This window comes from Lepidothrix coronata, unplaced genomic scaffold (genome assembly GCF_001604755.1).
Source record: "Lepidothrix coronata isolate B3197 unplaced genomic scaffold, Lepidothrix_coronata-1.0 Scaffold44, whole genome shotgun sequence".
NCBI classification, from domain to species: domain Eukaryota; kingdom Metazoa; phylum Chordata; class Aves; order Passeriformes; family Pipridae; genus Lepidothrix; species Lepidothrix coronata.
Genome location: NW_016690224.1, coordinates 2,295,671 through 2,311,022, shown reverse-complemented (window position 1 = coordinate 2,311,022; position 15,352 = coordinate 2,295,671). Strand labels below are relative to the sequence as shown.

Sequence of the window (15,352 nt, the reverse complement as noted above, 5' to 3'; positions counted from 1 at the left end):
CCAAGCAGAAAGGTTATGTTTTGATGTTTCCTCCACTTCTGGCAGTATTGTCTGGGGTGCCTGAATGAAGGGAAGAGGGCAGAACCCCTTTCACCACACTCCCCAGTGTTCCAAATCAGCTCCTGAGTGCAGGGTTACCTGGAGGGGAAGCAGCTCCTGCTTAACGAGGTTGTGTGAGGATTCATTAGGCAGCAACAGTGAAGTGCCCAGAGGCACTTCTCAGTAGGAGAAGAGTAAATACAAACTATTCCTGGGAAAAGTGGGGCAATGCCATCCCTCCCCATCCCTCCCTGCAGCAAAGTCAACCTCACCCCCACTGCACTCAGCCGAGTGGACACGGCGGAGAGGGATGGTGTTAGCCCCACATCCCAAGGAAACAGCCTCATTCTGCCCCCTTTGCCTGTCAAATTCTCTGCTTTGCCATGCCCCGGGGGGGCTTTGGCCCCTCTCCTCCCACAGTCCATGCCAATCCCACAGGCATTCCTCTGCAGCATCCGCACCCAGGCTGAGGTTGCATCCCATCTCCCTAATGCTGCGCTAATAAGCAGTGAGAGGCAATGTGGAAAACAAATAGAGTAATTAATGGCCATTTCTGCTGCTGCTTTTAGTCACTGTCTATTCCAGAAGGAGCAGTTTTACAGAAGAAGCCTCTGCCCTCGCAGTGCCCTCGCATTAGGCACCCTAACTCTCCAGGGAAGGGGAGTTCCGCAGCTTTAGCCTCCTGGAGAAACATGGTGGCTCCCCTGCATCTCCACAGATTCCTCCAGCTTTCTCCTGAATACTCTTAACAAAGGTACTTCAGCCACCTCAGAAAGGTAAAGCCTCGGTGTAGCTTATCATCATCACGTTCCTTTTTGCAAATAGCTGACATGATGAGGAGGTTGGGTTTTAATTAGGAAACAAGTGGTAATTCAATTCTCAAAAATATTATTCACCATCAAACATTCATACTGGCATAGTCAGACTAGCAGTAATAATGTCCTCTGGGGGCAGAGATAAGAGCAGAGTTGAAAGTCATGTAACGTCTATAAAGTCTTGCATGAGAAAACACAGGCACGAGAGGTCTCGGGCCCCCACTTGCAATTGCATCACGTTATTGTAATAAAAATATCTTTCTGACATTTTCCTCAGCACATTTTCTTACCCTGACACGCCACATAGCCATGTCCTGGTGCTGCCTCCCTCCTCAGTCCATGCCTTGCCAGCTGCAGCCTGGAAGTCTCGGCTGTGACCCCTTCAAAGCACACACAGGGATGGTACTAAAACTGAGTGTGGTGATGAAACACTTTCCCCTCCCACCACGCACACAGCTAAATAAAGAAGCATCACCCTCTCACCTGGCTAGTGCAAGCTTCAAAAGCACAGGAGCAGCATGTGGATGAGCCGGGTCACAGAGCCAGCGATGCCAAAACCATCTCAGCCAGGGTGACCCATGGAAGCACAGGGACAACACTGGAGGTATGAAACACCCTCCAGAAGGAGGGCAGAGCCAGAGACCTGCATTAATACCCAGCCCCGGTTCTGCTCCTTAAGCAGCATCACCTGGTGCATCCCCACTGAACCCACCTGGGCCGCTCTGCAGGAATTGTCATGGGGCAGGAGGGCCCAAGGAGAAGTTTGAGCCATTTTCACACCTAAATCTCCACCTGTGGTTGTCCTCAGAGCTCTGTCATGATATGGAGATGGCATCTTGCTCAGTCCTTGGTGGAGGGGCTTGTTACAGCCCTGTTCACAGGGTTAGAGGTGCCTGATGAGAGCCAGGTACAGTGGGCAGTGACCCTTCACAGACCACCCTCCTGGGTCACAGGGCCCCTTCCTTGCATCCCCCAGCTCAGGACTGACACATCTTCAAGAACTCCACAAACAAAAACAACGGAGTGTGTTGTTACACATTAAAACAAATAAACCCGAAAAGAACTGGAACGGCAAATGTCTCAAAGCCCTTAAAAAAAAAATCAAAGTGTTCCTGTTCATCACTGTGGAGATGTCAGTGGGCACTGAAGGAGCATTTTCCCTGCACAGATTGATCAGACAAACAGATGTCAAGAGGGACCCATTGAGCATTTGCTGTTCCACAGGCTGGCTTGAATGTAACTCGATAAAGGGGAAAAAAATCAATAATTGCCTAATTTAGCTATAAATTTTGATGGACAGAAGCAGAAAAACCAACAACTGCAGATATTGAAATGGTAGAAGGTAATTCAGATTCTGTCACAGTGTCCATGGAAGGTAACTTGTGCAGTGCTGAAAACGAGAGCCCTGCTCTCCCAGGATTTTCACTGCCCACCACAGAAGTGGATCAGGACATGGTCAGCTCTGGGATAGTGCAGGGCTCGTTCTGGCAGGGGAGGTGCCAAACCCACCACAGTGGGAGCGGGTCAGAAGCTGGAGGGTGTGGGACTGAAATTCCCCTGGAGCGCCAGCGAGGCTGCCTGCGGGAAACCTTCAAAATCTGCTCCTTGGAAACAAGTCTGTTATGTGGTAAATGCTTTCTAGTTATTTCTCTTCCCTGGCTTTTTGTGCTCAGTCTGTTTACACGCAAATTGGCATTTGCTGCCCTGGCTGATCATTCACCCGGATCCAATCTCACCCGTCTGGTCTCTGTGCTGGCTCTGGGCACCTGATGTCACCACAGACAAGGGCAGTGTCACTGGAAGGGGCACCACAGACTGCTCCTCCACCTCCCGCGCCCGGTTCCAGGGCACCCAGGTGCTGCAGGTCCAAGCCTCACCCAGGGAAACCCCACCAGAAACATGGGAATGTGCTGCCAGCTTGAGATGAAAATGGCGTGGAGTTTATTTGGACTTCTGTCACATCAAAAGGGCCCTTGTTTGAATTCTTCTGCCTTTAGCCTGGAGAAGAAGAAGGGGAAAGATTGGCTCCTATTAATAGCCTCGCATCCCACAAGATCCGAGCCTCACAAGAAGCCATGAAAGACTGCGGCATCTGATTCCCTGAATAAATAAAGTAATTTAGGAAGAAGTGTGTGCTCAGCAGCCTTCATTACTGCCTGCTCGAGTTCGGTGGGAGATGACAGTGACAACTCATTTTGCTGTCCCAAGGTCCCAGAGGAGCTGTGCTGCACCCGAGAGCCACCAGCACAGGCAAGGGTACTGCCTCTCCCCCAGAATTCCTGATGCTGCAGCTAACACCCCCAGGACTGTCACAGAGGGAGTGGAAGGAGCACCCCAGAAAGGTGATGGGCCAGCAAAGCTGGGGCACAGCTCCTGCAGAGATGCCAAGGGACGGGAGCTGGTGACAGGGCAAGGCGATTCTCAGGAAAGCACCTGCATCAGGAAGGAGCCAGCAGGGAGCAGGAGTGTGGTGGGGCTCCAGTCCTGCATCCCCAGGGACTGAGGGGGCAAAGTCACCAGGGACCCCCCTCCCACAGGGAAGGGCCAGGGCCTGGCCATGGCAGGGATAGCTGCTGCCCATCTGCAGGCCCCTGGCATCATCCCACACCAGGAGTTTTCTCTCGGGGGCTGTGGGATGTGCAGAGGGGTGTCCCCCTGTGCCAACTGTGGGTAGAGCCCGTGGGGACAACGGCCACAGGCACCAGCCTGGCATTATCCAGGGTGCAGGGAGGGGTCTGACCCCAGTCCGCAACGCATGTCCTGGCGACACTCAGATTTATGCCAGCTTTCCCTTAAGCAGATTTTCAGGCTCTAAGTGTCAAGTTTAATCCCAACACCAAAGGGTCATGTGGCAGCCGGTGCCTCTGGCTGCGTCATCACCCCACACGCAGATGCTGGGACTGAGCTGCCCTTTGCATGTCGGGCTCGAGGTCACCAGGGCCACCAGTTGTGCCATCCCTAGGGTTCTGGATCTGCCCTTGTGCCAGCACCCAAATCCATGGCTGTCTGGTCTGGAGTGAGGCTGTGGGAAAGGCCATGGGGGAAAGGAGCCCGTGGTCCCTGTGGAGCAGAGCTGTGCTCCCGCTGCACATGCAAACAGCAAAACAGAAGGATCTGCAGGATCATAACCCATCCTATCTGCAGTCCCATATGCCAAACAATTAATCTTCTCTCTCAGTGCCCTTGTAAAGCACACCAGTAAATTACCTTCATTTCACAGCTGAGGGAACGTGGTTCCAGTGAGGCCACTGCCCAAGGCGCGTGGGAGTGGCCACGGGGCTGTCCATGGGTGAGTCAGTGGGCACATCCACCCGGTGGCTGCAGGTCCCCCAGGACAGCCTGCCGGGGGGGAACAGGGACAATGCACAGAGAGATTTACACATCAAAAAGCACAGTGAATAAACCTTCAGTGACCTCAAAAGCATCTTTCTGCTAAAATGCATTCCCATGGATTTAGCATCTGCAGCTCAGCTTGACCCTGGGGGCTTGGAAGAGGCACCTCCAGTGGAAGGGAGTAGCAGATCCCCTAGAAGCAACATGCATTCCATAAGGGAATCAGAGCAAATTCAGGCACCAGAATGCCGTTACTGTGGGAAGGGAATGGCAGCGTGTGGATCTGCAGCAGCCACCATCCCCGCAGGAGCAGAGCCATTGTCCTCCGGAGCCCAGGTCGGTGCCCAGAGGGATGGTAACGGTTAAAGTGCCCCATTTCTCATTCCACACGGCCTCTACCTTTGGAGCTCATCTGGGCAGATAATGGACTTTGCTTTCTGACTTAATCTGCTGTAAATCTCTCCCATAATTGCTTATCATCCGGAAACCTGGAGAGAGCCAGGACAGACATTCCCTCTGTGCGATACAGCCGTCCTCTCCCTCCCTGTCCTCATCCTGCTGCCGGCCTGTGCCCAGAGCACTCAGAAAACCTAGAGTGTCCAGCAAACCCAGACTCCCCAGAGCACCCCAGTACATCCAGCACACCAGAACACCCAATGCACACGGAACATCAGAGCACCCAGTATGCCCAGTACACCCAGTGAACCCCTGCACCCACTTGCCTCCCCGTGAGACACATCCAAAATCTGCAGCGGCATGAACGGCAGTGAGGAAGCTCTCGATGGGAACTGAAGTGTCAGCTGTCCTGTTCAGCCCCCAAAATGAAAGGGCTCTGTCCCTCTCACAGTACCCCAGCTTCTTCCATCCCTGAGAGAGCCGAGGGCTCTGTTGGGAAGGCAACACACGCAGATACGGGTGTAGGTCAGGGGCTCACAGCACCCAAACCCCTCACAGCACAGAGGCTGCCTGGGCTCTGACCGGGGGCACAAGCCCACCTCAGGAATTCGGTGTTGGTGGGGGCTGCAGAGTCTTTGAGTTCAAAGCGCCTCTTACGGCAGCTGTGAGCGGCATTTTGTGCTGGGGCTGGCGAAGGAGCAATCCCGTCCTGCAGGGGAAGACGTCACACACGGAGAAGGTTGCTAAGCGAGCAGGTCCCTCCTCATGATGCACGACTTCATTACGCAGCTCCCTAAATGGATGTTACACACCAATGACATTTGCCTTAGAGCATATGAAGTCCCAAAATAGCGGGCTGCTCTCCGCGTTATTGGTTTGGTTTCCTGAAGAATGTCCCTATTGTCTGCGGGGCTGCGGTGCCCCATGGCTGGTAGAACTCTTGGGTGGGGTGGCAGGAGGGATGGGAACCCCCAAACCAGCCGAGCTGTGCCCAGGATGCGAGCGATGGGGGAGCCCGGGGTGGCCCCATGCACAGGAGGGGGCGGGTGGGCTGCACACTGCGAGCAGGGGCCGTGGGGTATGATACAGGCCTCTCTCTTCCTCTGATCATTTTTCTCTCCCTACCTTGAGCATCTTTCTTGATGCTTTGCTCAGGGTTTTTGTGCAGGCCACGTGTTATGAGCAGAGGACACGGTCTGAGGGAAAGAATCTTGTGCTGCTGCTCGAAGGGATGCTCCAGACACAGCCCTGCTGCTGCAGCCTCCCACCACCACTGGACCCCAAAGCTCTGCCAAAGGGACCAAATCCAGCTCATTACACACCTTCCAACCCGTACAGAGGTGACAGGCACTATATTATACCCCAGGAACCCGGGTAAGGCCACTTTTCCTGTCCTGCAGCCACAGCCACAGTGGCAGCAGTGAAAACCAGAGGGACCAGCTGCTCACGTAGCCATTTCATCTAAAATTGCTTAAACTCAGCTCAGGCTGTCTTTTTAGTTGAACTGAACAGTGCAGAGAGAAGGTCTGGCACCAGTACATAAGGTACAAGTAAAAAAGAAACATGTCCATGTTGAAGAGACAAATTTGCTTTTCCTTTTTTCCCTGATTTCCTAAGAACATCCATGGCCGCTGATCTGCGCAGCACTGCCCTAATCCGGTGATATATTTTAATCCCATTACGTTGCCATGCTCTCGCTCACAGCCCGCCTGGACCAGGAGGAACAGATGTTTCCTAATTGGCACTTGTGCTGCCCAGGGGTTTCCAACAGGGACAATATTCCTTTGACACTGACGGCGAGTCCCTGCTGCTGGCTTTACAGCCTCAAAGGATTTCACGGCTGCTCCTGTTCCACTGCCCCACCTCGAGCTGCTGTTCTCCATCCCGCGGCACTGGCAGTGACCCCGGCCGGGTGCGTGGGCTCGGTGGAGGGGTCACGCCGTCACCGCTGGCCATTGCTGAGGGTTAATTGCCGGCTGCGGCGGGACAAGGAAGCAATCAGGGCTGCCCTGGCCGCTCGCCCAGAGGGAAAGGCAGCATTTGCTTTTTTCCGTGTATTTGGGGAAAGACGTCGGATGCGAAGCCCCGTCCCACAGCACCCGGGCGGCTGCAGCCGCTGTGCCGGGGGCCGAGGGCTGCCCAGCTCCTCACCCTCACCACGGCCGACTCATTATTCCCAGCGCATCCCTTTGGCTTTTCATCTTATTGAAGTGTTTTGGTTTTGTCCTGTTCCACCATCGAGGGCCAGTGGTGATGTGTGGGGCCGCAGCGTCGCTGTCCTGGCCGCCTGTAATCCCCTGATCCACGTTAATCCCATTATGTCTCCACGCGGCTGTTTCCAATTCTGGCCTTTGAAGAAGTGATGTTTCTTAATTAGCTTTTCAACTGGACGGGATTTCTTTTACTGTCTGAAAGGAGCTGTAGAGCTTTCATTCCTTTTTTTTTTCTCCCTCGTTGCACTGATGTTAGGAACAAAAACAAAGCGCAGAAAGCAAATGGGAGCCTGGCATTCCGGAAGAGAGCATCCATCAGCCCCGGTCGCAGAGCCCAGGGACCACGAGGGGATCATTTGTCTTACCAGTTGCTGGACAGGGTTGGTGCTGCCTCTGCCCGTAACCCAGAGCTCTCCCCCGCTGCCCTGCACGGCCCCTGTGAGACGGGTGAAGCCGCACTCTGGGCTGGCACTGGCCCAGTGATGCCAGAGGGTCCTGCACCAGTGCCCAGCAGCCACCAGTCCCGGCTGATTCCCTTTTCACTGCTAATCCTGGGGTTTGGCTGCAGCATTCACAGCCCGAAATGGAAAAATTTCTTGACCCCCCCCCCACTCACCATTCACATCTGAGTATTAAAACTGGTGGCTATAATAAGCAGAGGTTCTGCTCATGGCACGGTGCCAGTTCCTGGTGCCCCCCCCGGCCACCAGCAGAGACCCACTGCCCAGCAGGTCCTCCCCGCCCAACAGAGCCCCTCGCTTGCAGCACCTGCTTTTTCTCCCCAGATGTTTTCTCTAATCAGAAAAGAGGGAAACGAGGTGCAGCAGCAATGGGGAGCTCAGCAGCAATGGGGAGCTCAGCATCCTGCTCGGCCCTGCTCCTGCCTATTCCCGGGGGCAGCCGGAGCTCGGCGTCCCCCGCTGAAGCTCCTCTCTCCCCGGATATTTCACTCCTGCCTCAGCTCTTGCATTAATCAGAGCAGAGATTAGTTTTCAACATGCCAAAGCTGAGCATCGATAAATCACAATTCTGCCCTGAAAACCACAAGGCTTTAATAATACATGCTGGGTTCCTGCTTGGTTTTCCTTCCTTCCTTAAGCCTTTAGTGTCTGTGGCTGCGTCTGTGCGTGAAGGCACAAACAGGAGGCTGGAGGCTCAATTTAATGTAAAGAAGAAAAAAATTGAAGCTAAGAATCTCATGTAATCACGTGGCTCCAGAAGCTGGAGGATTAAACATAACAATAATTTTCACATAAAAATCCATGAAACTCGCAGTAAAGCCCTCACAGCTGGCAGGGCACACTCAGTACACAAAGTAACCAGGCTGCAGGTGAGATCGAGCTGCTCCCACTGTGCCTAAGAATAAGCATTTTATATTTTTTACAACTGTTGATTTTTAGCCCATGATTCCCCAACCTGGGGTGTCTCTAGGCGGGATTTCCCGGGCTGCTGCCGGCAAAAGCAAAGCAAAGCCGGTGGAAGCCCACTGGCACATCTTCATCTATTCATTGCCTTTGCCTCCTCCTTGCCAGCCAGCCCACCCCGCGTCAGCCACGGTCCCCACTGAGGACAGACAACGGGTGATGCTGAAGTTGGATAAGAAAACAGGAAGGAAAAGGCACCTCAATCTCGGGTGTGATTTAGCCAGGGTTGGCATTATTTTTACCCTCACATTAATTACTCCATGGCAAATCTCTGCTCTTCCCCTGCAGGCAGGCCCTCGCTCTGCTGGGAATTCACCTGCCGTGGGTCCCGGGGGTCCCACTGCCCGACCCAGCCACCGTGGGTACCGGAGGAACCGGCCGTCCGGGAGGCTGGAACCAGCACGGCCAGTGGCGATGAGGTCTGAGCCTCCCCATCCTGTTTGCTGGGTGAAAAAATCCTTTCACTAGCCTGGAGAACAGCTTTAGCTCTGCCGACTACTGGCACGGCGGCAAAACCACCCACCCGCCACAGCGCCGTGAGACCGCCGAAATATCACAGCCCCGGCGCCGGCAGCGAGGGGCAATGGGCAGGGGGAGGGAGGGGACAGAGACACCGGCTGGGGGGGCCGGGGGCTCCGAGCTGCTGAGGCGGGGTAGCAGCGAGCCAGATGGCAGCTCTGCAGCGTGCGTGGGATGGAGGCGATCTTCTGCTTTTGAATAAAATTAAAAACAAAAAAAAAATCTTCCAGCATATTTTCCCCAGAGCCAGGGACGGAAAAACCCTCCTCGGCAGAGCTAAAGCTGCCTCGAGGTGACCCGAGGGCGCCCACCTGGGTCCACCCAGCCACCAAATGAGGAATTTCCTCCCCCCCCCCCCCCCCGACAGGTCCCATATGAGCTGTTCTGAGCTTATTCACATTTTCCACTTCTGCTTTCAGTACTTTTCCCCCAGGACCCCCCACCCTGCTCGCAGCCGGGCTCCGTGTTCCCACAGAGACTGCCCTGGTCCCCAGTTGCCAGGTTGGACAGGGCTTGGGGCAACCTGGACTAGTGGAAGATGGCCCTGCCCATGGCAGGCGGTGGAACGAGACGAGCTTTAAAGTCCCCTCCAACCCAAACCCATCTGGAATTCCATGTCTGGGAATCTGTGATTCCATGCCTGGGGGGGTCCCTGCTCCCCACCTCGCTGCTGGTTTCCGCAGTTTGCTCCCCCAGAAGCCGCCGTTTCCCACCAACACGCAACCTCAGGCAGAGCTCTCCCCTCAGCAGCACCGCGGGGAGTCTGCGGCTGCTGCCACTAAAACCCCGTTTTTCAGGATAAATGTTCACGTCTGCGATGATCCTGAATTCCCCCTGTGGAAGGAAAGGCACAGCTTTCGGCAGGGAAGCGGCGCGGCGGCTGCCAAAGCCCGCCTCGCCGAGGAGCTGACATTTCACAGCAGCGTTTGGCGAGTGGTGAACTGGGCTGGTCGCCCGCGGGCTCGCTCATCCGGAGCACGGGGAAAAGCCTCTGGAATGCGGAGGATTTAGGGAGCAAACCCCCCCCTCCGCCGGGGCGGCCGGGCATGGGAGCTGTTGAGGGCGATGCTATGCATCCGTGACTCCCTGGGGTTCCCAGTTTTGCTGGTTTTCACACCAAAGCAGCGGAACCAGGCGCTGCGGTGCACGAGAGAGGAGAGCGGCAGGAGCCACGGGGTGCCCAGGGTGCCCCGGTCAGGTTTCCATCACCTGTGCAGCCCCGGCCCCCTCTTGCCCACACACAGCTGCAGTGACACACAGCGGCTGCCACGGCCACATCCTGCTGCCGGAGGGACCGAGCCCGGCCACCTCCGCCACCACCTGCGACACCGCCTCTGCCCCTGCCACCCCACGGAGCCCCCGGCCAAGCAAGTGCGGCTGCCTTCCTCCACTTCCTTTGCTCGACTTAAGATACGATAATTAAATCATCCTTTAGCTCCGTGACTGCTAAATTAAAGCATTATTCCTAATTAAAGCTTCCAGTGCCTAATAACTAAAGCAATTATTTGGCTCGGAGGTGCTCTGACCGAGAGGGCAAACGCTCCCCCTCGCAGCCGTCGTGGCATCCTCCCAGTCACCGCGGTGCTCCTTGGACACCTTTGCCGGCCGCAGCAGGATGTGACCCCCACCCCTGGCCGTGCACCCCGGGACAGGGCTGAGTCCCGGAGCCACCGCACGGGGGCCAGACCCCCAGGTCTGCAGGGGGCGAGCGGCTCCCGTCCCTCCCGCTGAGCCCCAGGTCACCTCCCTCTCCCCGGGCACTTTGGTGGGCCGGCAGCGCCGGTGGCACTGAGAGCATCGAGAATGCGGCGACGGGCCCCCCTCCCCACCCAGGAGCACGGGGTCAGGAAAGGCACCGCAACACCGGGGTCCCTCTGCAGCCCCGGGAATGAAGGGGCAGAGCTGGGACTTTGAAATTCCAAGCTTTATTGAGTTGCTTCGGCAGCGCGTGCATCACACGGGGGGAGGCGGGAGGCGAGGCCGCGGGGGCACAGCGGCGGCCGGGGGAACGCTTGGTCCGCTCCCCGCGCCCCGGCACGGGCCGGGGGCTCTAGTTGGTGGGGTGGTAAGCGCCACGCTGGTGCCACTGCATGTCCCGGATGCGCCTGACCGACTGGATCTGGGGGTGCTGAGCGCCGAAATCTGAGCTGTCCTTGTAGTCCCCCTTTTCAAACAGGTACTGGTAGCCCCGGTAGCCAGGGTACTGGTATCCCACCCACCTGCCAAGGCAAGCAGGGGGGTCACAAACACACCGAACATCGCCCGGCACGGCACGGCCGGGGCTGTCCAGCCCTGGCATCGCCCGGGACCCCCCCCCCCCGGCCCCGGTACTCACGTGCCGCTCTGCACCCGCACGGATGAGACCTTCTCCTGGTAGCCGTGTGCGTGGAAGCTGGGCACATCGTCGTCTATGATTTCGATCTTCTTGCCCGTGAAGCTGGGGTTTTCGTACAGCACGATCTTGTGCTCCTGGCTGTCCTGCAGCCGGGAGAGCAGAGACGGGGGTCAGCGGCTGCCGGCCCCCGGGACTGGGCAGGGGGGGCAGAGCCCAGGGCTATGGGGAAACCGAGGCCAGGGCCGGCACCATGTGCCGCCGCTCCCACCGATGCCGGGGGTGCTCCGCATCCCTCCATCCAGCTCAGAGAGCCGGCGCCTGCGCGGGCACTGCCAGACTTACCAGCAGACGTCCTCCGCTCTGGGGTCACCTGCCAGTGCCCCCGTCCCCGCGCCCCCTCCGACCCCCCCACGGCTCCCCGGGCCCCGAGGGCTGGGGCGAGGGTGCGCAGGAGGGGGTGCCCCTCCGCCCGCGGGGCTGGGGAGGGCGGGGGAAGGCTGGGGAAGACTTCTGGCTGCAGACCTTGGTCTGGCGGGTGGGTAGTGGCTGTCTGGGTGCTCTCACCACTTTGATGGGTCTCAGGGAAGTGATGCTGTCGCTTCTCCGGCTGTTGGTCCAGGAGTCCCAGCGGGGGTACTCCCCCTTCTCAAACACAAACTGCTCCCCTTTGCAGCTTGCCTGCTCGTAGCCCACCCAGCTGGAAGAGAGCAGGGGACGCGCTTCAGACGGGGCAGTGGGGCGGGGACCGGCATCTGGCACCGACCCCGGCGAGCGCCCCGGGGCTGAGCCCCCAGCCACGTCCCCTGATCCCTGTTGGAAATGGAGAGGAGCACCGCGGTGCCCGGGAGGTGCCAGGGGGGAGCGGGCAGGGCTGTGATGTCTCCAGCCATCCCGCATGTCGCTGCTGGCAGCGGCACCACAGGACTTTCCAGAGTGGATGCTCCGATGTGGTGACCACCCATCCATGGTCCCTGGGGACCCACAGAAGAATGGGATCACCCACGTGTTCCAAATGGGGCTGGGCTCCTACCAGGGTGCTCTGCTGCCCTGTTGTACTTGGGAGCAGTGCTGCTGGCTGCAGGGCACAGGCAGGGAACCCCCCAGGTGCTTTCCAGGGGCTCCCCCTTGCCCAGAGCCCATGGCCTGAGGAGCACATGCAGGTTTAGCAGGTGGGGAGAGGGCACCGAGGGTGTGCCAGTCTCACCTGTCCCTGTACCCGAAGGGAAGGAAACCAAACTGGGGGTAACACCACGATCTCTGCCCATGCCCACACTTGTCTGGTCTCCCTGCCACTGAACAGGGTGGGAGGATACCAGCCTGTCCAGGGGACTCTGTCACCCACTGTCACCCCCTGCTCACCTACTGGCACCAGACACCCACTGGGGTGAGTTGGGTGAGCAGCTCAGTGATGTTTGCCAAATGAAACCCCGGGTACGATGCAAGTGCCAGCAGCAGGGAGACCCCTCCTTCCCCAGCCCCTGCCTCCCTCCCACATCCCCCCGTGGTCCCCAGCCCCCCACACGTACGGTCCGGAGTGCACCAGGATGGAGCCCACTTTGTCCACGCCGGCTTCCTTCAGGTTGGGGCAGGCCCCGCTGAGCTCATGGCAGCGGCCCTGGAAGTTCTCCTGCTCGAAGATGGCAATCTGGAAGAAAGCAGCACCTCAGAGCAGGGGTCACCCCCACCCCTGCCACCGCTGCAGGAGGCACACGCTTTCTCAGGCCACCAGGTCAGCACGTCTGCTGCAGCCCAGACGTCGCACTGCCCCCCCAAACTGCATTCCAGAGGCTTTTAAGGAGCCTGCAAGCACAAGCACACGCTCCCATCCTTCTGAGGATGCAGCTCTCACTCCTGGATGTCCACAAGTCCCTGCTGGCACCATCCCAGTGCCCCGGTGCCATGTGCAGAGGGATGCCTGTGGTCACACTGAGGGATCCAGGCTGTGGCTGGAGCACCACAGCTACTGGCGGGACAGAGCGAGCCAGACACCTGGAACACACTGGGATGGCTCAAGGGCAGCCCCAGCGCCGCCAGCTCAGCACAGATCTCAGGGGTCAGTGGGCAGGGGGGCAGATCTGCTGCATCTGCGGAGTGGGGGGGGATCAATAGTTGATCCGTTCTCACCCACTCCACCTGCACTGGGGCTGTGAGATGCCAGAAAAATCCCATTCCCCATCCCCTAGTCCCGCTGCAAACAGCTCAGCACCTCAGCCAGACACACTTGGCACCAGCCAGGAATGCTGGGGGTGCTGGCGAGGGGCACATCGTGGCTGCTCAGCTGCTTCCAGGGGTGTTCCAGGGGATGGTTTGGGCCCCCAGTGAGGGGGCTGGGAAGTCTCACACTGACCTTAGAGCTGGCTTGCTGCTGCTTGGAGGCTGGCATTTGGTGCTCGGAAGCCATCATCAGCTGGGTTATCTGCTGCCTTGGGAGGGAAACTCTGCAGGTTAAAATCTGTCACTGAGGAGGCACCAGGAACTATGCTCAGAGCCCCACGTCTGTGCTGTGCAGTTTGCCCAGGGAGGAGGGGTGTTGGGGCCAGGGCTCATGGCAGGATGGGCTCAGGCTGGGGTTGCCAGGGACAGTCCATGCTAAGGGATGCTCAGCACCCCAAACCTCCCCAGGCTCGTGGCAGAGCCCAGGCACCAGTCCTTGGGAGTTGCCCAAGGTCTCCAGCCCGGAGGAATGCAGGGAACTGTGAGCCCAGGGCATTCCCAAGTCATTCCCAGAAGAGTCCAGCTCCTGCGGTCGAGGCTTTTCCCACTGTCCCTGCCCAGTGACCAGCTGAGAGTCCCTGTCCCACACGGGTGCCTGAAGGGGTGACGGGGACAAGCACTGGGGCTCCCTACACCAAACCTGGCCCAGGCCTGCAGGACCCTTTGCTGAGCCCTCCTGGCTCTGCCTGGCACTGTCATCCCTTAGAAGGACCCTTGTCCTCAAGCCCAACGGGACACTCAGGATCTGAGCAGCTCCAAAACTGGTGAAAACCACTCACTCCCGACAAAAAGAAACGGAGTCGCAGCTGGGTGGTTACATCCTGATATCCTGCTGTGGGCTGCAGGGACGGGACTGTCCCCCGGCTCAGCCCCTGTGTGCCCGCACCTCGCGGGCACCGGGAAGGGACCCCGGCCCTGGGGGTCGGGAGGAGGCCACGGCAAAAGAGAGGACAATAAATAGCAAAGTCTTACCAGTTATACCAGTACCCGCTTGAGCCAGTGACGGGCTGGGGCAGGGAGGTGGAATTTATACCGAGCTGCAGCAGAGTGGTGCCAAAACTATTTACAAAATAGTTAAAGCCTGATTCAAAGCGAGAATGCTGGATTAAACCCCAATGAAAACCAGGGTCAGCTGATCCGCCGCAGCCTTTGTCTGCCCAAGCACCAAGCCCGAGTTATTTCATTACCTGTCACATTCGAGTCACCCGCTTTGTCGGGTTGGTGGCGAGGAGATTTGGAGTTTGCATGCATCAGCCGAACGCGTGCCAAGAGCCGGGGCGGCCCTGGCCAACAAAGCGCCCGCCAGCCCCGCTCCAGGCGCTCCGGGGCCAGAGACTTGATCCCCCGACAGCCGCCCCGCCGCCGGGGCCGCTCAACCTGCTGAGCTCGGCTCTTTCCATGCGCGATAAAACGCGCCCCAAAGCCCTGGTGAGCGTCTGGCTTTGCCCGTCTGCGGCCCCGGGAGGGGAGCGGCCGTGCCAGCGCCGGTGCCAGCGCAGAGGGAGCCGGTGGGGCTGGGGGCACCGCGGGAGCCCCTTCCCGACACCGACCCTTCGGGGGCGGGCAGGGGCAGGAGCTGGCCCTGGTGGCACGATGCCCAGACAGCACCCTCAGCCCGAGTGTGGGGACTCCTCCTGTCTTATCTCCCACCCTCTTGGGGTCCCTGGGAAACAACCCAGCCCCACGGGGCAGTGAGAGCAGCAGCACGGGGGCCCCTCTCTCACATCAGAACAAAGCCAAGGTCAGCGAGGGGCTCAGCCTGGGACACATCCCCACGCCCAGGCTGTGCCCAGGGTGGGTGGCAGAGCCAGGGCTGAGCTGAGGGGTCGAGGGCAGCAGTGAAGCCCCTCCTCTGGCGTCTCGACACCGGCCGACCCGGGAGGCCCCTCGGGGCTGGGGGCTGCCGGTGGCTGCAGCAAAGGGGTTTCACTGTATGGGGGATACCCCAGCTGTCAGACTCCCTGGGTGCTGTGCAGCACCCACAGCCTCCTCTCATCCCCCAGAGGAGTTAGATCCCCCCGTGTCAACCCAGCAAGTGTCACACAGCGTTAACAGATTCTGGAC

At 58.4% G+C, this 15,352-nt stretch overlaps 1 protein-coding gene and 1 long non-coding RNA gene across 2 annotated transcripts; both read right to left on the bottom strand.

Moving 5' to 3' along the window:
- Positions 1–2,766: 2,766 nt before the first annotated feature.
- LOC108496899 lies at positions 2,767–5,274 on the bottom strand. The gene is made up of 4 exons (XR_001874635.1): positions 5,183–5,274; positions 4,906–5,072; positions 4,062–4,193; positions 2,767–2,852 (listed from the first exon to the last, which is right to left on the bottom strand). It is a non-coding gene; the product is annotated as an uncharacterized LOC108496899 (long non-coding RNA).
- Positions 5,275–10,653: 5,379 nt separating this feature from the next.
- Positions 10,654–13,475, bottom strand: CRYBB2 (crystallin beta B2). The gene is made up of 5 exons (XM_017814049.1): positions 13,422–13,475; positions 12,601–12,719; positions 11,639–11,771; positions 11,075–11,217; positions 10,654–10,958 (listed from the first exon to the last, which is right to left on the bottom strand). The coding sequence occupies exons 1-5, from the start codon at positions 13,473–13,475 to the stop codon at positions 10,790–10,792; spliced, it is 618 nt and encodes a 205-aa protein (XP_017669538.1). The 3' UTR covers positions 10,654–10,789.
- Positions 13,476–15,352: the final 1,877 nt, after the last annotated feature.